General features: G+C 38.2%; 1 protein-coding gene across 3 annotated transcripts in view; it reads right to left on the minus strand.

Annotated features, from left to right (window-relative positions):
- Window positions 1–22,296, minus strand: part of LOC125244986 (B-cell receptor CD22-like) — a 43,583-nt gene that overhangs the window by 18,798 nt on the left and 2,489 nt on the right. For 2 of the 3 annotated variants that reach the window (XM_048155394.1, XM_048155392.1), the window contains exons 2-11: window positions 16,210–16,272; window positions 15,764–16,060; window positions 14,211–14,261; window positions 11,831–12,082; window positions 5,094–5,351; window positions 4,748–5,005; window positions 4,402–4,656; window positions 4,054–4,311; window positions 3,700–3,963; window positions 3,543–3,621 (exon numbers count right to left, since the gene is read on the minus strand). In XM_048155394.1, coding sequence (XP_048011351.1) covers window positions 3,543–3,621; window positions 3,700–3,963; window positions 4,054–4,311; window positions 4,402–4,656; window positions 4,748–5,005; window positions 5,094–5,351; window positions 11,831–12,082; window positions 14,211–14,261; window positions 15,764–16,060; window positions 16,210–16,272 — 2,035 coding nt within the window. Of the gene's footprint in view, window positions 1–3,542; window positions 3,622–3,699; window positions 3,964–4,053; window positions 4,312–4,401; window positions 4,657–4,747; window positions 5,006–5,093; window positions 5,352–11,830; window positions 12,083–14,210; window positions 14,262–15,763; window positions 16,061–16,209; window positions 16,287–22,296 lie in introns of all 3 variants that reach the window. The other variant, XM_048155393.1, reaches the window with a different exon arrangement.

The following is a 22,296-nucleotide window of genomic DNA, read 5'->3' on the forward strand; positions in this document are numbered from 1 at the left end:
ATAGACTATTCTCTATTATAGATCAGTGGCTACTGCACTCATTTTTCTTATTTTAATGTTTTGTTTACATTTTATACATTTAAATTCAATCATTTAGCAGACGCATTCCTTGCAGTAGACTATGCAGTCATATTAGAAAATAGGCACTAGGTGGCAACACCTAATAACGTTATCACCATCGGGGGGCTTTTTAGTTTTCCTTAGCTTATAAATGGCCATACCATACAGATTTTATCTCTTAAATTAAACACTTTTATGAACACAGTGAACATTATTATATGTCACGGTTTACTTGCTATCCTCACTTTTTCTGTCTTTCCTTCGCTTTTGAATGAATTAGCTATAAATGGCCCTGAACATTTTACTTTCAATTTCGATTTAACGGCTATTGGCGATTCTGCGTCAATTGCTTTAGTGGACAACAGCAAAACAAAAACTCTCGTATATTAAACATAGAACTTTTATTATCTTTGTAATTATTTTATTATCTTTTATCATCTTTGTAATTATTTTATTTTGTAAATATTCGTGGCTTAAACAGCGGGAAAATGTATGCAGTTCTGTGGATGTTTTGAAAAACTTAAACTAAACGAAAATTATTGTTGCCTTGTCAGTATAATTTCTGTTTCCCCCCCTGACTTTCAACTGATGCGATCATCGTTTCATTAACCGACAAGATTATATTAAATTAGAATTAAACGAAATTTGATAAATGTCTGTGAATCATTAAAAAATCCCAGGTGTTAGTTTTAGCCTACATGAACAAATAGCAGAATAAACAACAGAACATGAGGATTCATCATCATCACGCACCTGCTGCGCTTCTGTGAACGGACAACAAAGGATTCAATTATATAAAAGGAATAAATAGCCTATGTCTATGCGCGAAATTTATTTCACTTAAGTAATTAACATATTACCAAAATGAAAGGGGAAAAAATGCGACAATATGAGGTTCATTTTTGAGAAGTTCATAGAAAGGAAACCGAGACGGCAGAACATTTCTTTGTTTATTTTACGAGCAATGTTTTTTTTTTTTTTATTGTGAGTGTACAAAAATAATAGGCCTATTTAACCCTTCACAGATTCGAATGGTGTTACATATATTTGACCATAAATGTCTGAGTATTTTAAGTTGTTTCCGCTTTTAGGATAAGAAAATTCAAGTGAACGCGTCGGCGCCTCATGCGCAACATCAGTTTTAGTAACTTGACATCACAGCCTGTTAACTGTCAAAATAACATACATTCAACCAAATGTATAAAAAGTTATACTGCTCATTTTAAGTAGTCTGTGTAGGCTACAATAAAAGCGTTTAAATAATAAATATAGTGAATCGTGAATATTGAAACATTTGGATTTGTGTCAAATTAGAGAGGTAGTTATAACGCCAGATTCTGTTTCAATTCAGCTTTAAATTAATTCGTTTTGGCTTAACATTTATATATTATTTTTGTCATAACTAAAATAGCTATGTAGCTGTAATTTTGATCTTTAATGTTTGATCTTTACATATTCCCTCAATCTTTTAACCAAAGGGTTATTAACATTAGCCTATATTCAGCAGGCAATGTATAAAATAAATAAATAAAGAGAGATGAGCTATTGTTCGTTTTTCAAAATTGCTTACACTACTTATTTATTGTGATTTATTCTATTTATTCAAAATAGAATAAAATAAAAACTGTAGTTTTTTTTTCTTTTTTTTTCTGTGAAATACGTTAGGTTGCACAGAAGAAAGCCGATTTATGACATCTACTGATATAGCGGCAGAGGACTGTTATTTTGTTGAACGAACTGAAGATGACGTCACTGGCTCAGATTTGATTGACCAATCGGCTGAAAGGGGCGTGTAATGACCGCCCACATGTGGAAAACGAGTTTTGAAGTCGTGTTTCCGTTTTCTATCCGTGACCCGAAAAAACGAAAATCGAGTCAAAATCTCGTTTTTCCGTTTTTTTTTAACAAACGAAAAAACGGGAAACGACCGTTTTCTCGTTTCTGCGTATTTCATTTCAAATTGGAAAACAAACTATCAAAACGTACACGGACCGCGTGTCATTGTCTGTTTGTATTTCCATACTGGAATCGGATACGCCGGCTATTGTTTCTTTTGTTATTGCAGCCGCCCTCCAAGGGAAGCGTGGCTACTTATTTATGCAGCACTCTGGCCGGCTCTAGCTGATATCAAAATTTAATGAAGATGGACGCCACAAAGAATATTGCAGACGAGCTGAACCGTGGCTGTTACACCGAAAATGATTTTGAAGTACAACATACGGCTGGATTCTTTAGCTGCGGAAAAAAAGAGTGGCAGGACATGCGAATTATTGGACATTTAGAGGCAAACAGACGCATAGTGCAAACTTCGGAGATGGTTACATACACAAAGAAGACCCCGACAAAGAGAAAGTGTGCCCGAACAACTTATTTCATTGGAGGCAACGAGATCTTTTCTGTTTCTTTTGGGGTGAGTTTCCATAAACATCAAAGTTTGTCGTTTTGTGTTCATTCTAAGAACACGTAGGCTACACGTTATCTCATGTGTCTTTTGCTATTAGCTAGCTCAGGAGTTTCGTTTTAATTGTAATCGTTAGCATCGTATCACTTGCCAAAAACCCCCATTACTATAATGGGCTTTTAGATGGTAATGTTAGCATCTGCTATTAATTTGAATAACGCTTCAACTGCTTGAATTGACTGGTCTGAATGACTTAGCTCATGTAAACCTTACTATTCTTGAATTGAATGTGACGCTAATAATTTTAGCCAGTTACTACTTAATATTCTTAACAAGGATTTACTAATGTAATAGTAAATGTATCAGATTAAATTCCTACGTAAGTAAAAGTATAAAGTATCCGTAGCCGTAAAATGTGCGTTATAAGTCAAACTTAAAAGTATTTATTAAAGAGTTTAATGTACAGGATTTTTTTAATCCTTTGACTCAAACCAGGTCTAACCACTAACTGAGGTCTAAACCAGGACTATACGGTTATCACAGAATCCTGTTCAAAAAGTTCTAATGTCAAAAAAGATAAAGTACTGACATTTACAATGCACATTATCCTTTATTATTAATAGTATGCGGTCCGATTTTTCCCGTTGTCTGTCGTTGCTATGCAACCATGCAGCTTTACAGGGGGTATGGCTTATCTAAATGAGATGTAAATGAGCCCTATTGTCACTCCCAGCAGGTGAGAACAGGCGAGAACTGCAAAATTAGAGGTCATTTTCTGCCCTTTGAGCTTTTTTTGAGTGCCTACCTTCAAATGGCCACAACTTCTCCAAATATTATCAGATTTCCATGTGTTACACATCGTTGGAAAGCTTGGAGACTACACTTTCAGAATCTGTGAATAACTCAAAATGCCCCAGAACCGACTTGTGTCCCTACTTTCCGTGACTGGTCACATATATTAAAAAAGAAAAGGCTTGAAATTCATCCATTTACATTAGATGTGAGATTGATTTTTGGAAAATTTTAGTGGATTGACTTGAGTTTTTGATTGAGATTGAGTGTGCAGATATACTTCACTCACTTTATGAATACAACGATGATGATGATGATGATGATGAAGATCAATACTATCATGATCCAGTAACCTGTATGCTGAGCAACTGAAACAAGATGATCATGAAGATCATTTCACATGTGAGACAAATGAAACTGAAAGAGTGTCTGTTTATGGAAAATACCTTTAACAGTGAGTGAAACAGACGCTGATCTCTGAGATCCATATTTATTCTGAGCCTCACAGTAGAAGCGTCCACTGAAACTGGAGTTAAAGCTGGAGATGCTGAAACTCTGTCCAGATCCAACAGCTGAGCTTTCATTCTCCTTAAACCAGCTGAAGTTCAGAGCAGGAGGGTTTGAATCACTGCTGCAGTTCAGAGTCACTGAATCTCCTGATGTTATTTCACCAGACGGACTGACAGACACTGAGACGCTCTTTGGAGGATCTGAAATAGAACAAAAATGTCTCATCAATAATGACAAATCTCTCTGAAACTAGAGGATTTTTGTCACTTTCTGCATCAGTGTTCACTCACACATGACATTTAAAGTCACAGTATCAGAGTCTTTCTCTCCATGTTTATTTCTGGATCTGCACATGTATCCTCCACTGTGATCAGAGCTGATCTTTGAGATGCTAAAACTCTGTCCAGATCCTACAGACTTTCCCTCCTTAAACCAGCTGAAGTTCAGAGCAGGAGGGTTTGAATCACTGCTGCAGCTCAGAGTCACTGAATCTCCTGATGTTATTTCACCAGACGGACTGACAGACACTGAGACTCTCTTTGGAGGATCTGAAATAGAACAAAAATGTCTCATCAATAATGACAAATCTCTCTGAAACTAGAGGATTTTCGTCAGTTTCTGCAGCAGTGTTCACTCACACATGACATTTAAAGTCACAGTATCAGAGTCTTTCTCTCCATGTTTATTTCTGGATCTGCACATGTATCCTCCACTGTGATCAGAGCTGATCTTGGAGATGTTGAAGATTCTTCCAGATCCTACAAACTTTCCTCCTTTAAACCAGCTGATTTCTGCAGGAGGGTTTGAATCACTGCTGCAGATCAGAGTCACTGAATCTCCTGACACTATTTCACCAGATGGACTGATGGACACTGAGACACTCTTTGGTGGATCTGAAATAAAACAAAAATGTCTCATCCACAACCACAAATCTCACTGAAACTTCAGGATCTGTTGTCAGTTTCTGCAGCAGTGTTCACTCACACATGACATTCAGCATCACAGTATCAGAGTCTTTCTCTCCATGTTCATTGATGGATCTGCACTTGTATCCTCCACTGTGATCAGAGCTAATCTTTGAGATGTTGAAGATTCTTCCAGATCCTACAAACTTTCCTCCTTTAAACCATGTGAAGTTCAGAGCAGGAGGGTTTGAATCACTGCTGCAGCTCAGAGTCACTGAATCTCCTAACACTATTTCACCAGATGGACTGACAGACACCGAAACACTCTTTGGTGGATCTAAAGAATAAAATGTAAATGACATTGAGTAAGACCAATAATTAAACAATTATCAACCAGAACTGATCAAAAATAAAGGCAGACTTACACATGACATTCACGTTCACAGCAGCAGAGGACTGAGATCCATGTTTATTTCTAGCAGTGCAATAGTAGTTTCCACTGGCCTCAGACTTAATATTAGTGATGCTGTAGGTGTCGCCAGATCCTAGTAATGTTTCTCCTTTAAACCATGTGAAGTTCAGAGCAGGAGGGTTTGAATCACTGCTGCAGCTCAGAGTCACTGAACCTCCTGATGTTATTTCACCAGACGAACTGATGGACACTGAGACACTCTTTGGTGGATCTAAATGAAATATATATAAAACATGAAAATTATTTTGTTTATGCCATGAATGTCCATTATCATTTGGAACTATTAATGAAGTGTATCTGTAAGTACAAATCAAAATAGTGATGAGAAAGGAGAAAATCAACATCTGACCTGTTGAAAGGTCCATAAAAGAATATTACATTTACAGATTTATAAACCCGAGATTCATAAAAAAAGATCACTAAACACAGATGCATGCTGTACATTCATTTTGCATGTTAATACATGATATATATATATATATATATATATATATATATATATATATATATATATATATATATATATATATATATATATATATTATAATTACAATTCCACCGGTGTATAAAGCACACGAACGAGGAGATAAGAATTAAGTAAGTCTTTACTTGAAAATCCAACAGGAGAATACAGGAACAGACAGGAACATACACCAGTGTAGACATGAACGATACCCGGTAACATACTAAAGATAAACAGGAACTTAAATACACTGATTAATTAACTCAAATGATGAACAGATGTGATGAATGTGATTAGAGTCCATGGTAACAGATTGTGGTGGGAAACTAGAACAAAGGAACACGTGACAGATGACAACAAACAAACTGAAAGTCCATGTGACTGTAACATTACACCACCTCCCGGATAGGTGCGTCCTCCTGTTGTAGAGTGAGGGGAAGATGAAGATAGGATGCTGATGACGATGCAGGAGGCGACTCAGGAGGCGGACGGCTAACCGGGAGGAGGCGGAGTACAAGGTGGTGCAGGAGGTGGTGAAGTTCGGGAGATGGCCTTGAAAAGGGGCTGCAGGATGTTGTGTCAGGCACCAGCCAGGGTAGTGCCCCACGGCGGCGTTGATGGAGGGAGGATCCATGGAAGGGTCTTGATGACGACCACCATGGGGAAGACCACAGTCAATGACAGCGAGGATGGAGCCCACCGCGTAGTCGATGAGCTGAAGTGGTGGAGAGATGGTGATGATCCAAGCGGCCGGGACGGAGCCGCAGTGACGACCTCCTGAGATCGAGGAGGGGATCCGGAGGTCTGAAGACACGTTGGAGCGACCGAGGGCGGAGACAGAGCCTGAGGTAGGGCGGAGTAGGCCGTAGTGAAAGGGGTGGAGGACCAGAGAGCAGCGGACAGTCCGCAGGTCCGCAACGAAGGCGAAGCTATGTCTGACCCAGGTGGAGTCCGGCGTGGTCGAAAGGCCGATGGTCAACTCCGAGGTCGAGGGTGGATGGAGTGCAGAAGTCAGGGTGATGGATGGAGGCAGCTCAAGACCATCCGAAGCTGGAGGCAGGGCTTCGGGCTCCTTGTGCCCAGGAAGAGACGGATCCCGGCAGAACCGAGATGGTGCCACGCTACTGAGAGTAGGTGGTACCGAGGGGATGAAGGGAGACGGAGATGACTGGGTGGCACTGATGGCTGTAAACTGGGAAACAGGCTGGAGTTTCATGCAAAAATCCAAGAGCAGTGGTGAGTCACAGGAAGGTTAGTGATAAGGTGGGAGAGGCACGCTGGACGGGACCAGATGGACAGGAGACAGTACACCTTAAGTCCAGCAGTATTTCAGCAAAAAACTCACTTCTGGACCCTCGACGTCCACCAACACTCCCTCAGTAATGGATGGTTCGGCCAGCTCACACACCTGGTCAGGTACGCGCTGCTCGGGCTCCATGGTGATGTGACCTCTGATCACTCTTGTGTGCGTGAGCGTCTCAATCGTGGCGGTCTCCGTCATACTACCTGCGGTGGGCTCACGCCTGTTTCACACATAATCCGTCTGCAGTGCGTGTGCGTTGCGTATTTTTTTACGCACCCATGTTAACGGATTAGAGCGTTCACACTGCACACGGTTGCGGTCCGTCATTGCGTTCCAGGAGCGGTGCGTCTGCAGCAGTGCAGCGATCGTTTACGTACCGAGTCTATTTTCATCTAGATTGTGTGTGGGCAAAATGAACATGGATTGACCTGAAATTGTAAAAAAAATAAATAAAATAAAATAAAAAAAATAGATTTGCACATTTAAACTACTTTGTACATTTAGTACATTACATAAAGATTTTTTTTTTTTTTTAATGATTTAACGCCATGCCAGCAAAAAGCTATATTCATGCCAAAAGGAAACATTTCAATTTCACAGTTCAGTTGTATCATTTCAAAACAATTATTTTATTTTAAAAAAATGAACAGTGTTTACTTGTGTAAACGTGACAGGCGGACCTAAACCAACCTATTCAAAAACAAGGTGACATGGATGACACTCGTCTCATCGTTGAGGTGGAAAAACATAAAATTCTGTATGACCCGCAGAATGTATTGTACAAAGATTTGAATGCGAAGGAAAAGGCATGGGAAGCAGTTTCGTCGGCTGTTGGTGTCGACAGTAAGTTTTCAAATCTTTGTGTCATGTTATACGTGTACTAAACTACTCCAGCAGCTGTCAATATATAAGCGTAATGAATATAACATTACGCACTGCAAACGTGTGCTGTGTGAAAGCACAATGGCCGCTTCCTGCTTCAGCAACACATACGCACTGCATACGGACCGCACACACGCTGCAGACGGATTATGTGTGAAACAGGCGTCAGATCATAAATCCTCTGCAGCTGGGTGGTTCTGGCTGGGGAGTGGGGCTGGTGGCAACTTCAACGAGAATGGTGAATGGTGATCCGCAGGATCCCAGCACCCACTCCACATAGGACATGAAGCTCCCTCGAGGACCCTCCCACGGACAGCTGTGCACGTGTGGTGTTGTTTAGTCCAATGTACAGGAACGTGCACAGGCAGTAGTCCGGGAAGGTGGTCTGATGTGCGAGATCCAAAAATTGTTCTAAATGTCTCTCGAGGGAGCTTTCTCCCTGCTCAAGGCACATAAGTGTAACAGCTGGGTACATTGTGCAAGCAGGAGGGAAAACGGAAACAAAAAACACTGAACATGAAAAACAAAAAGAAAATCCTACAAACAAACAAGTCGCTTACTGTCTTGGTTGGGAATTCTGTTACAATTCCACTGGTGTATAAAGCACACAAAAGAGGAGATAAGAATAAAGTAGTCTTTACTTGAAAATCCAACAGCAGAATACAGGAACAGACAGGAACATACACCAGTGTAGAATTAACGATAACCGACAACATACTGAAGACAAACAGAAACTTAAATACACTGATTAATTAACTCAAAAATGACGAACAGCTGTGATAAATGTGATTAGAGTCCATGGTAACAGATTGTGGCGAGAAACTAGAACAAAGGAACACGTGACAGATGACAACAAACAAACTGAAAGTCCATGTGACTGTAATATATATATATATACCGATCAGGCATAACAATATGAGCACTGACAGGTGAAGTGAATAACCTGATTATCTCTTCATCACAGCACCTGTTAGTCGGTTGGATATGTTAGGCAGCAAGTGAAAATTTTTTCCTCAAAGTTGATGTGTTAAAAGTGGGCATGCCCAAAGCCGAATACCATATTCGGAAAGGAAATGACGTGTTTTATGGAGACCCTAAAAGGAATACACATGAGATGGGAGGAAAAAATATATTTCAGTGCTTTCTCACGCAATTATATAGTTGGGTAATTATAATGTAAATAATTTGCCAGCTTCAGGAAGCTGCTGTTAATATGCGGAGTATTGAAATCGCTTTTGAATGTTTTCGTTTTTACTTTCCCTTACGAGATTCGCAATCACACGTGCTGTGTGTATACTAGGGGAGCGTCAGTACCTATTACACATTTCACAAGATTAGACATTTGTCAGTGATGCTCGGGAACTGCAAAACATTCACCTTTGTCCTATCAGCCATCTCTCCTTACTCCCTTTATGTGGTAAGTGAAATCTGTTGTACTACAAAGTAACAGACTCCTGCAGGCAAACGACTAACTATGTCCCTTTCAGGGCTCCATAGACTGCATTTTTTTCGTGCCTTTCCAAATACAGATTTAGGCTTTGGACACACCCCTAGTTTGAAGCAGTAAAAATGGGCAAGCGTAAAAATTTGAGCGAGTTTGACAAGGACCAAATTGTGATGGCTGGATGACTGGGTCAGAGCATCTCCAAAACTGCAGCTCTTGTGGGGTGTGGGTCCTGGTCTGCAGTGGTCAGTATCTATCAAAAGTGGTCCAAGGAAGGAACAGTGGTGAACGGCGACAGGATCATGGGCGACCGAGGCTCATTGATGCACGTGGGGAGCCAAGGCTGGCCTGTGTGGTCTGATCCAACAGATGAGCTACTGTAGCTCATACTGCTCAAGAAGTTAATGCTAGTTCTGATAGAAAAGTGCCCATGCTGACCCCTGTTCCACTGCCGAAAGTGCCAACAGTGGACATATGAGCATCAGAGCTGGACCATGGAGCAGTGGAAGAAGCTGGCTTTATGAATCACGTTTCTTTTAACATGGGGAACACATGGCAACAGAATGCACTATGGCAGGGCTATTCAATTACAAATTCAGTTGGGCCAGATTTTCAAACCAAGAAGGTTAGCTGGGCCAGTCATTTCAGCGACGAAGCAGCTCGTAACAACAAATTTTAAAACCAACACAAACAAATTTATTGAAAAACATAAGGTTTATTCATTGTTTCTCTTTTAACTTTGATCAGTTTGCACAGCTCGGGTTGTAAGATGCAATCAGGGCGTGACATTAACTTTTTTGCTCACCAGCCACAGTGGCTAGTGGTTTTCCAAAGTTACTAGCCACTCAGCATTTTCACTGGCCACAATTTTGATGTTGGTAAATTACATTTTATATGATTAAAGTTGACTTTGTTATACTTAAATTACTTTATTTTGAGTCATTTTACTTGATTTAGAAGATTTAAAACTTTCAAACTTTTAAATGCAGATTGACCACCCAAATCAAGACTACATTGTATATCAGCTGGTATGTACAGGTGGGCAAGAGGTGGACAATATGAGCATGGGCTAATATGAGAAATGTATTGTGTTAGGCTATATAAAAGAAAAAAAAAAAAGCAAATTACAAAAACAGTAGTAAATTCAAAATATTTTTTTTTTTTCAGATACAGTAGGTTTATTTAACATATAGCCTACATTTATTTAGCATTTTCTGTTGTTTGATTAACATTAATGACAGACAGGTATTTAATTGAGCTGCTGAATGCATGGACGTAACTGACGCATATCCAGTTCTTACCCACCTGTTTACGTCCACTTAAGAAATAACCGACTGTATTCACGTGAGATACTCCATACGATGGATATTTGGACATCTGTGTGCACGTGTATTTGACTATTCAGGCGCGAGGAGAACTGATCGCGCGCGCGACAGAGAGAGAACGCTTCTGTTGTGTGTCGTTCAGCGCAATTCCGCCTATCCCTCCTTCACTGGATTTCATTGACAATTTTACGTTTCACTATTGAGAAAGTCATATTGATAGTAATCTAGGCTACTACCGGCACGCTCTGCATTGTTTGTGTGTTGCTAGACTACGTGGTATGAATTTACGTATGAATGCACGTTTTTGGCGGGACCACAGGCTGGGCCACTTGGAGGTTGCTTCGGGGCCGCATATGGCCCGCGGGCCGCCAATTGAATAGCCCTGCACTATGGGAAGAAGGCAAGCCGACGGAGGCAGTGGGATGATTTGGGCAATGTTCTGCTGGGAAACCTTGGTTCCTGCCATCCATGTGGATGTTACTTTGACACGTACCACCTACCTAAGCATTGTTGGAGACCATGTACACCCTTGCATGGAAATGGTATTCCCTGGTGGCTGTGGCCTCTTTCAGCAGGATAATGCTCCTGCCACAAAGCAAAAATGGTTCAGGAATGGTTTGAGGAGCACAACAACGAGTTTGAGGTGTTGACTTGGCCTCCAAATTCCCCAGATCTCAATCCAATCAAGCATCTGTGGGATGTGCTGAACAATACTAGTCCGATACATGGAGGCTTCTCCACGCAACTTACAGGACTTAAAGGATCTGCTGCTAACATCTTGGTGCAGATACCACAGCACACCTTCATGGGTCTAGTGGAGTCCATGCCTCAACGGGTCAGGACTGTTTTGGCAGGAAAAGGGGACCAACACAATATTAAGAAGGTGGTCATAATGTCATGCCTGATCTGTGTGTATATATAGTTTACTCAAATAATTATATATATATATAACATTGATGCAACAAGAAATTTCAGTTATTTGATTTCAAATAAAAGGAAGTAATAAATATTACAAATGGGAACACATATCACCATAATGGTGAGTTAAGAATTGCCCCGCCTCAAAAACCTTTTGCTTGACAAAACGGTACTCAAACCAATTAATCATTACTTGGGTTTTGAGTAAAAAGGGCATAGTATGTGAATAGTACAGATTACTTGATTTTTACAATTACGACATTAAGTAAAGTTAAATAAAAAATGTTAGTTAGAATCACTGTTGGATTTTACAGTGTATGAATGGATCAATATTAATGAATCAGTTAATACTCACATTCAACATTAAGATAAACAGGTGGAGAGATCTTATGGTCACTTCCTCTTACAGCACATTGATAGTTTCCTACATCAGAAAGGTTGACTGGCTGCAGCTGAATCTGATTCACATTCTCAATTCCTTCAGTTAATATCCGTGTGTTTCTGTACCAGACGAATGTTGTTTGTTCAGGCAGAGAGCAGCTGCTTTTACATGTCAGATTGACTGAATCATTCTCTTTCACACTTTGCTGTGTCTCCACCTGCAGGTCTGACAGACCAACAACAAGAACAACCGATTCACTGTTAGCTGAGTGATAGTTTACTCAATAATAAAAATTCAGTCATTAACAAACAAAACAAACAAATAAATAAACATCCTGTTTGTGGTTGTCCAGTTAAGTTCATGTTTTATAATGCTTGCATGTATAGCGCTTTTGTGCAAATTGTTTCAAAGCAGCTTTACAGCCAATGAATGTTTCAATGATACAAAACCACTAAGCAAAGTGATGTCCAGAAGACGTCTTTTCAAAATCTTTTGTCATAAAGTCGTACGCTGAAAAGACTTCTACTGAGGAGCCAGAATTAATGTTTTTATATATTTTTCGGACTCCTTCTAAATGTCTTAAATAGACATTCATGGAGCCTCCGTACAAGATTTAAAAAACAAACAAACAAACAAAACTTTGCCATGGAGAGGAAAACATAGGCAGTAAAACACACGTTAATACCTTTAGACAACTTAGCATTTGTATATCCATAGCTTCATTCTCTGTTCCCATTTCCGGTTCCATTCTATCATTTTTCATTTTACCTATGTGCGTGTGATTGTGTTTGTATATGTCTGTTAGAGTAGTTGTGTTACTAAGTAGTTGAGTTACCTAATAAAACTTGTGAACAATAAATATTGTTTATATAAATATAAATATAAATATTTGTTTAAAAGGGCCCCAGGTCGTGTTATTTATTGGCATAATTGTTATTTGACCTGAATCACCAAACTCATTTAGAGCCCAATCTCTGAGTTAGATTCAGCCCTAACTACGGTGGCCCAGTAGTGCACAGCACAACGAAATAAAGCCACAACACAACGGAAACAAGCCACAACACAACGGAATCAAGCCACAACACAACGGAAATGCTCCCGACCACTAGGGGGCTCTCAGAGCTCGGTAATATTACTATTCCTTGCCACTGTTCTATAAAGTCGACAGTTTTACAAAGATATCAATACCATGATCAGTTTTAAGTATGTAAGCATTGTATATCGACATGAAATATTAGTTAAAAATCAACTACGTTCACAATAGTTTCATATTTATACTTGTGAATGATTTGACGCGATACCACGGCGCATGATAAAGGGAACGTCTGACAATTCCACCAAGTGGTTAAAACGTATAATTTGTATTCATTAAAATTACTTTTAACATTTAAAAACAGACATGTTCAAATTCCAAAGGTTGTTAGTTCCTGTTGGCAAGCTTTGGAATTTGAATATGTCTATTTTTAAATGTTAAAAGTATGTTAAAAAAATGTTAATAAAAATGTTAAAAGCTTGACTCCGTTGTGTTGTGGCTTTATTCTGTTGTGTTGTGGCTCGATTCCATTGTGTTGTGGCTCGATTCTGTTGTGTTGTGGCTTTATTCCGTTGCGTTGTGGCTCGATATTTCGTTGTGTTGTGAACTTGTTTGCTTTTTTAATTTCGTTGTGTTGTGCACTACTGGGCCACCGTACCTAACACTTTATTCTCACTATATTATTTTTGGCTGAGTTTGTGGCTTTTTAGTTGTTGGTTTTCTAATGTTCAGAGTTGATTTGTTTATTAGAATATGTTGCTTGTCACCGTTGTTGAGATTCATATGCTGATGCTTGATGTCTGTGTGTGCCTAAAAGAAAGATTTTTTTTTTTTTTTTTAATTAGAGCAACTTTTTAGAAATCCTTTGGGAATTGTGTTTTTTTCCCCTTTGCTGATTCTGTTTGTTACATCAGGTATCTTCAATAATGGTCTATCATCACTCAATTAATCACTTAATTATCTGATTAACTTTAACACTGCTATTATTTTAGCACTTTAACCCTCTTGAGTGTGGTCTCACATATACTCTCTGGAGTTTTTGCTGTGTAGGTGGAATAAACATATGGCAAGCCTTTTACTTTCTGACCCCTGGGCTTTACACCTCTGACTAATATGTACTTTTTTGGACAAAAAAAGTCTTTCTAAAGGTACTGGTACTGCCCCAGCGACAAGCGACAATTTTAAACCCTTTTTTTCTGTGTGCAGGATATTTGATAAAATGTCTCCTGTTGTGTTCCAACAAATAATGGTCATTCAGCAGATTAAGAAAGTGCTTGATGTGTGTGTTTCTGTGGTCTATTTCTGAGAGTTGTGTTTTACCTGTGACGTCAAGCTGAATTCCAGGAATCCCTGTCCAATTTCCACCCTTAACACTCAGGGGTCGGGACACGCGCCGGCGCATTTTGCTGAATTTTTTTCACATAGCAGCAAAATCAACTTAAAGTACTCCGTCATTTTTTGTCATACAGACAAAAGTAATACACCAACTGAAACTACAGAATATCTTCTTTTATTTGTGTACACTTACAGTAAAAACAAATGTTGTTCTTTTTGAAAAATAAAGAAAACTAACATGATGCACAAGCTACAGTCTCTCTCTGAATGAAGACCATTCTGATAGTCCTCAGAAAATGAACTGTAACTTAGTGAATACTAATCACACAAAAATGAGAAATATATCTAAAGAAATGTCAGGTTTTAAATCATGTAAATCACAACGAAAACAAACATTCTCTGTTTATGTAATCTGTTTGAAAAGAGAGAGATGTCAGTCGTTTGTGAGTCAGCTCATTATCCGTTAATGCGGCCATGCCCACGGAGAGCGCGGAGCTTTCAAACACAAATTCTGAGGCAATTAGAGCAACAAATTAACGCCCACATCAGCCTGGAGAAATGCATCAAGATAAGTCAGATTAATGTACCGTGAGGACATTAATCAGTGAGGAATAATTCTGGAAGAATCACAAAAATCATGTTTTCTGTTAAGAGTGGACATTATATTAACATTAATACAATAGCTGATATGATCCTGTTGTCAGCATGCTCTCAGAGGTTTTTTTTATTTATTTTTTTAGAATTATAGTGACCAGATTTTGGTCCACATTGGACTGCATGCATATGATACTGAGATCACTGACTGGACGCAGGAAAGTGTTTTTTTGTTTGTTTGTTTGTTTTTTCTTTCTCCATTGCAGAAACACTAAATGCAAGGTGTGGGATGTTCAGGATTTATTTCCAGGTATAACTGTGAACTCACTTAAAATGTGTCTTTGACTCTGATTTATGTAGTTAACAATATTCTTAATAAACTACAAACAATATATATATTTATATAATATATATATTTCATTGCATTCTTTCTTAGTTGACTCAGTCACATTCCTCATTGAATGGCTCATTATTCAGCTCATTATGGGCAGGGTCTTAATCTCCTCAGTTGTGAATCACAGCATTATTCATTAAGATTCAAGCCTCCCCAAACAAAAAGTGTCTTTAGAAATTTAAAATCAATACGTTTATTTTTCAGAGTAGGCAGAATGTTTTTTACATCATTGTGAAGTAAAAACTCTAGCCTAAAATATACAGTTCCCAAAAGTCTTGTGTGAAAATGTTTAGTATGTGTTTTGAGGCCTTCTTTCAGTGACTTATTTTTTTTGTTTTTTCAAAAACCACACATATTCGTAATTCTCTCAGAAATACAAACATGTACATACATGTTCCTCACATATTATGGTAGCCTAGTTTGTGCTGAATACAGTGTAATGAGACTTTTGCCATTAATATGTTTATAAGCAACTGAACAAAGCACAAATGTCAGGGCATGTCAAAACTTCTCCAGGGCCCCAAATCAGCCTCAGACCCCTGAGGGTTAATGTCTGTAGTAAATCTGCAGTAGTAGATGTGTTTATCAGCTTCTGTTACAGCCTTCAAAGTGATGCTATAAGTGTCTTTATCTTCCATCAGACACTGAATCTCTCCTCTGTTCTCTGGATCTGAACACAGATCGGATGGTTCTCCATCAATTACAACATGTTTGGTCCAGAAGGCTGTTCTGATCACATGACCACAAGGATATTTTAAAGTACAGGACATTTTCACTGTTGATCCCTTTAATGCACAAACATATGAAGGGCTGTAATTCACTCCCCAACCCCACAGACCATCAACCGCTGAAACACAGAAATGAGAAATGGAGAGGATTTTAAGGTGTCATTATTATGTTAGCTGACAGCAAAACACTCATGTCAGCTTTTAAGTGTAAAGAGTTCAATCATCTTTTGTTCAAATATCTGTATAGTGAGTGAAACTGAAGACTCACCTGCAGTTATGATTACTACGATCAGAGGGAGAGACTTTATGAGAGACGACTCCATAGTGACTTCTGCAATCATAAAACTGACAAATATGACATTATAATATATGAATTATAATGATCACAAAAGTCTTATTCTCTTTGCAAAAAATCTCTTAAGTCAAGAAGTTCCAGATGCCAAAACTAAGACTTTTTTGATGAAAACAAATAAAGCCGAGATGCCTGCAGAACATCTGACAATCTCACTCTCATTCTTATGCAGTTTCTCCCAATGTGCGTACATTTGGGTTCTTTCCAAACTCCTTTTTTCTTCTGCTTAACCCTTATGTTGTGTTCAGGTCATTTTAACCTGGAGAGGATTTTCCCATACCTGAAAATGCTAGTTAATGTTACTGCATTGGACTAAAATTTACTGACTTTATTCACCCATGTTAAAGGGTTACTTCAGGATTTAGCATTAAGCTTTGTATTAGTAGAATACCACCAGTATTTTCGAATTACCGTGCTTTCCCCCTTCATATCAGCCCGAGATGAGAGATTTATGCATTTTTATTCTGTAAAAAAGCCTCCGATGACGCAAAAATCGTCATTTTGCGTCATCGGAGGCTTTTTTGGCCAGAGGCTTAAAACTACAGCCAGTAATAGCAAGTAGTTCGGCATTTTTTCGCCACGCCCATAACATATGCGCGTTTGAGGTTCATCTCGCAAATTCATCGGTCTCTGCAGTCATCTCAACCAATACAGCAACAGGCTTTTGTGGTAAGTTAGCATAAACAGATAAATAGACTAACTCAGTTTTACAGAACAGTGGCTTTACTTTGATAACAGTCAACTTGCAACGTATATGTAATTGTCTATCTAACGTTACTTTGCTAAGTTTGCAGTTTCACTGCTACCTACAACACTACATATAGGCTACTGTGTTATCAGAAATAAGAGTCTAGTATCAGCGAGTCTTACCTCTAGGCGAATACGCTTAGGCCGTGTGTCCACCAGAGCGTTTTTAGATGGTTTTAGGCGCTCTGCTTAAAACGTCCGTCTGTAAGCGCGCTGTGAGCCGTGAGAGCGCTTCTGCAGCGCAGCGTTTTTTTTCCGTTGAGACGCTTTGTTGCTATGATACGGAATATCCATGGCACTGTTTACTTGTAAATGATTTTGCAGGAATTTGTTTCAGCCTTAGGCCGTGTGTCAATTTAGCACAATTTCGCTGTAAATGTATGAACTAACTCACGATTGTGACCGATAGGCGTGGTTTGGGCGTGGCCTCGCAAGGGCAGCGAAAGAAGTGCATTCTGGGAGTTGTTGTCTTTCATCCACATTAGTCAAAAATACATTTTCTGCCTTTTCTCAGTCTAGAAAGCTCCAAATTCAAAAATAATTTCACATTTCTACTACATAAATGACCAATTTTAAATACACATTCATCTTTCCAGGGGTGAAGTACTCCTTTAACAACTTCCCCCAAAATGTTTTGATACTTTTTGAAATGTTTTGTGGGTTTTTTTCCACATTGGAACTCTTGTGATGTTCCCAGTCAAAAATGACCGACCTACAAAAACATTGCTTATAAATCTCTCATTATGCTACATCACCAAATTATGGATTCAATCATTTTGTTTACTTTTTTTTTTTTTTTCTCAATTAGAACATTTCTTTTTGGAACTGATTGATCTGAGTTGAAAATCAGAAAATTGAAAATCTGAGAAATTAGTGTTCAGGAGTGTGTTCATCATGTTCATGTTCACAAATATACATGCACACAGAAAAAAAGGGTTTAAAATTGTATCTTTTAGGGGCAGTCACTGTCACTTGTGGCTGGGGTAGTACCGTTAAAAGGACATTTGGGAACACTTTACAATAAGGTCCATAAGTTAAAGGTATAGTTCACCCAAAAATGAAAATTCTGTCATCATTTACTTCCCCTCAAGTTGTTCTAAACCTGTATGAATTTCTTTGTTCTGGTGAATACAAAGGAAGATATTTGGAAGAATGTCAGGAACCAAAGAGATCTCGTAAGAAAAATAAATACTACGGTAGTCAATAGGGGGCGAAATCAGTTTGGTTCCTTACATTGTTCTTCTGTACACAAAGGAAGATATTTGGAAGAATGTCAGGAACCAAACTGATCTCGCCCCCCTACTGACTACAGTAGTATTTATTTTTCTTACGAGATCTCTTTGTTTCCTGACATTCTTCCAAATATCTTCCTTTGTATTCAGCAGAACAAAGAAACTCATACAGGTTTAGAACAACTTGAGGGGGAGTAAATGATGACAGAATTTTCATTTTTGGGTGAACTATTCCTTTAACATTAGTTAAGATAATTATAATAATAATAAGATAATTAAGTGAGTGATGATTGGCCAAAAAGTTGGATTTTTGAAATGTAAAAAAATTTGAATGTGAAATTGATTTTACAGTAATCTACTGGCAGCAGGGTTGGCAGTAAATTACAGTTTTTGCTACAGTTTGTTGTTGTGAATTAATTTAGTTTATCACTGTTTTTCCTTGATTTTACTGTAATCTACTGGCAGCAGAGTTGCCAGTAAAGTGCTGATATACTACAGTTTATTACTGTTAAATTACATTTCATTTTGTTTTCTCACCCTCATCTTACACAGCAAAATCCTCGTTTTTGTGTGCACAGAGTAACAGACCTGCCAACATGTGCGCATTTTGCGTAGCAGGTACGCATTTTTACCTCAAAGTACGCTGGTATGATTTGTCACTCTAAACTACGTAAAAACCTGGTGACTCCTCTGTGTATGCGCAGTACTCAAATCAAGCAACAGCAAAAGAAGAAGAGTTTGACCAGTTATTAGGCTGGGTTCATTCCCCAAATAGCAAGTGGGATGATTGACAAATGCGTAAGGCTTATATATATTAGAAAGAGACTGCAGATTGACCCCAATACAAAATCCTGCCCACTTGATCTCCCTTCCACTCTCGCCGTCTGACTGATTTCTCAAGTGAAGACAGTACAGTATTCACAGAACTTCTATCTCCTTAAGGTAAACGGGTATAAAATGCTCAAGTAATGCTGAACAATAAATCTAATAAAATTGAAATAGCTAGCCTGTATGGCTTAGTAATTATGAAAGTGCTGTGGTTTGTGGATGACTGCCTAGTGTGAGTCTGGAGAAATAGGCAATTATTCATTCATTCTCAGTGTTGAGAAACATAGCCTACATTTGTTGTGTTGTGTTAATAATAAAGTACCTAATTAAGTTACATATTTATCTTGTATGAAAACTAGCGCGTTAAGCCGGGCACACATTTAACGATTAGCTGAAACATTCTAAGACTGCTCAGCGATTGTTTCCTGCGACTGAAGCAGATTTAAATACTTACACACCGACCGTAATCGCAGACTGAACGCAACTGGCTCTGACTGGACGTGTTTGAGCGCGATCAGTCATAAGTATCAATTTACATTCATAATCGGCCTTACAATCGTTAAGTGTGTGTGCGGCTTTAGTTACTTATGAATCTAAAAGTACTGTTGTCTCAGTGTTGCGTGAGCTCTCTCACACAAACACGTGCGCACACAGAGAGGGAAGATCATTGTAAAATGAAAATTGATGCGCTAGGTTTAAAATTTGTTCTTGCTTGTGTTTTCTTTTCTGTCAGAAAGCATTTTGTATTATCCATCCCGGTTTTTAAAATTTGTTAAATGATGGATGCTTTACCGTTAACACAATCCCACGTTGTCAGACTCGGCTAACTTATACTTGATATTCTTGAATAATCGATTTGTTTCGCTCTTATTGGTCCTGTCTAACATTTATTCAGCTAATGCTTGTCTGTTTTGTTTATAATGTGCAATGATCAAAGACAGCACGTCAAAAATATAAACTCCTTTTTCTGTGGGATTTAGTATCATATTTGGATATTGCACACAATGTTTTTAATGTTTTCTAAGGGTTTCTTGATTTTAGATTAGTTAACCTCTGTTTAAATGATTGTCAGGTTAGTCGTAGCACACATCCCTAATGTAAATACTTGAAACTGCAAATAATTTCTTTTTTAATTTATATTAAATAATTCAATGCGATTCACTTGTGGTTGTCAGTTTTGTATAAGCACACATTATGCAATACAATATTAATCATGAATAAAAAAAGGTTTTGAGCCGGTGTATTGAAATTTTTGACTTTCACTGTATATTATAACATAGCCCAGTGCAGTTTAAGACAAATTTTTGAATTGGGTTAAATTAAAATTCAAACCCAACCTCCCCTCAAACCCTGTGTCCCGTCCCATCACACAAGATGTTCAAGATTGGCAGGTCTGAAGTAAATTTGAAGCATAGTAAATTGAAGTTTTCTTTTTGATGGTGTAAATCACATCACCTGACTGCTTTTGTTTATAGTCTTCTTTGTAACAAATGATGTGCTTTTGTAAGCATTGTTACAAAGACCACAAATGTAACATAAAAACCACCCAACTAAAAGAAACACTAATCACAATAATGGTGATCAAACATTTTAGTAACACTTTACAAAAACGTTCATTAGTTGACATTAGTTAACTACATTAGTTAACATGAACTAATAATGAACTGCACTTCTACAGCTAATTGTTAATTTCAACATTTACTAATACATTATTAAAATCTTGTTAACATTAGTTAATGCACTGTGAACTAACATGAACAAACAACGAACAACTGTATTTTCATTAATATTAACAAAGATGAGTAAATACAGAAACAAAATTATTGCTCATGGTTAGTTCATTTTTGTTAATACATTAATGTTTAACTAATGAACCTTATTGTAAAGTGTTATGAACATTTTCAATCAACATTTAAACCTGTTAATTCTCAAAAAGTACTGTAGATGAATGATGAAAATAAAGTCAGTGTGGTTTGTAATAAGATACATTTTTGATTTCATCTAAGGCTGTGACTGAAGTCAGCTGTAGTTCTTGTGTTTCTCTTTCCTTCGGTGATTCTGCTCATTATCATCAGGTGTCTTCAATAATTGAACAATCATCACTTAAGTTTCTAATTAACTCTAACACTGTTTCAGTGTTACTTTTAACACCCTGCGGGTGGTTCCCATATGAACACCGACTTTAATTAAGTGATGATTGATCATTAGTGATGAACACCTGCTGTTAACAAGCAGAATCACTAAAGGAAAGAGAAACAACAAGAACACAAACGTTTTAGCCACTTTTTGGGGATTTAGTGTGTGTCCCTTTAAATGCAAATGAGCTGTTGCTCCGGTGACAGAGCTCCGGTGTCATCTCACACACTAATAATGTCAGAAACTCAACATGGCTGTGTTTAGTTCGAATCAGAGTCTGAAAATGATCCCTACAGAGCCAGTGAAGATATGCTGCATGGAGATAGAACAGGTTTAGTTCAGTTTAATTGCATTTATAACCTATGCTGTCATCTTTTTTTTTATCCACTATTAGTACAAGACTGTTGTAGCGAACCTGTCCGAATGATGGCCAAATCTTTACTGATGAGTTTATGAAGTTTATTGTACATCACACAAAATACGACGCATATGAAAATCACCATAAGCTGAATGAAACACAGTACAAGAAGTGCTCATTAAAGTCTTTTATCTATAAAGTCTCTCACCCTTATATTATCATACATATGCAGTGAATTACACAAAAACATTCATTATAACTAACAGTAAACAAATATATACAGACCGTATGCCTTTTCGGGGGTGCTTAATAAATTGGTAAACTTTATATCTGTAAAACAACTGCATAATAAAATGCTCGCTCTCCCTTTCTGCCATGACCAGTATCGCTCCGGAGAGGATCATGTACAGTTTGTACTGATCCATCCTTGAGTAATAACTTCAACCACAGTGTCCTCAGTGACAGTAAACAGAAATGGCGGACTCTGTGCTTCTCACTCAGGGGTGTGTCTATGCTAACAGAGCAGATCGTCACCAATTATGGGCGGGGTTTCCCTACCCTTAATAAAAAACACAATTTACTGACCCACGTTCGGTTTTCTATCATGCGCCGTGCACGTCTGTGATGACGTAAGATGAACACAAACGCACTAGGGTTCGATAGAATCAATTTGAGTGTGAAACCAGACCAGCGCTTCGGGGG

This window comes from Megalobrama amblycephala, linkage group LG14 (assembly GCF_018812025.1).
Source record: "Megalobrama amblycephala isolate DHTTF-2021 linkage group LG14, ASM1881202v1, whole genome shotgun sequence".
In the NCBI taxonomy this organism is placed as follows: Eukaryota; Metazoa; Chordata; class Actinopteri; order Cypriniformes; family Xenocyprididae; genus Megalobrama; species Megalobrama amblycephala.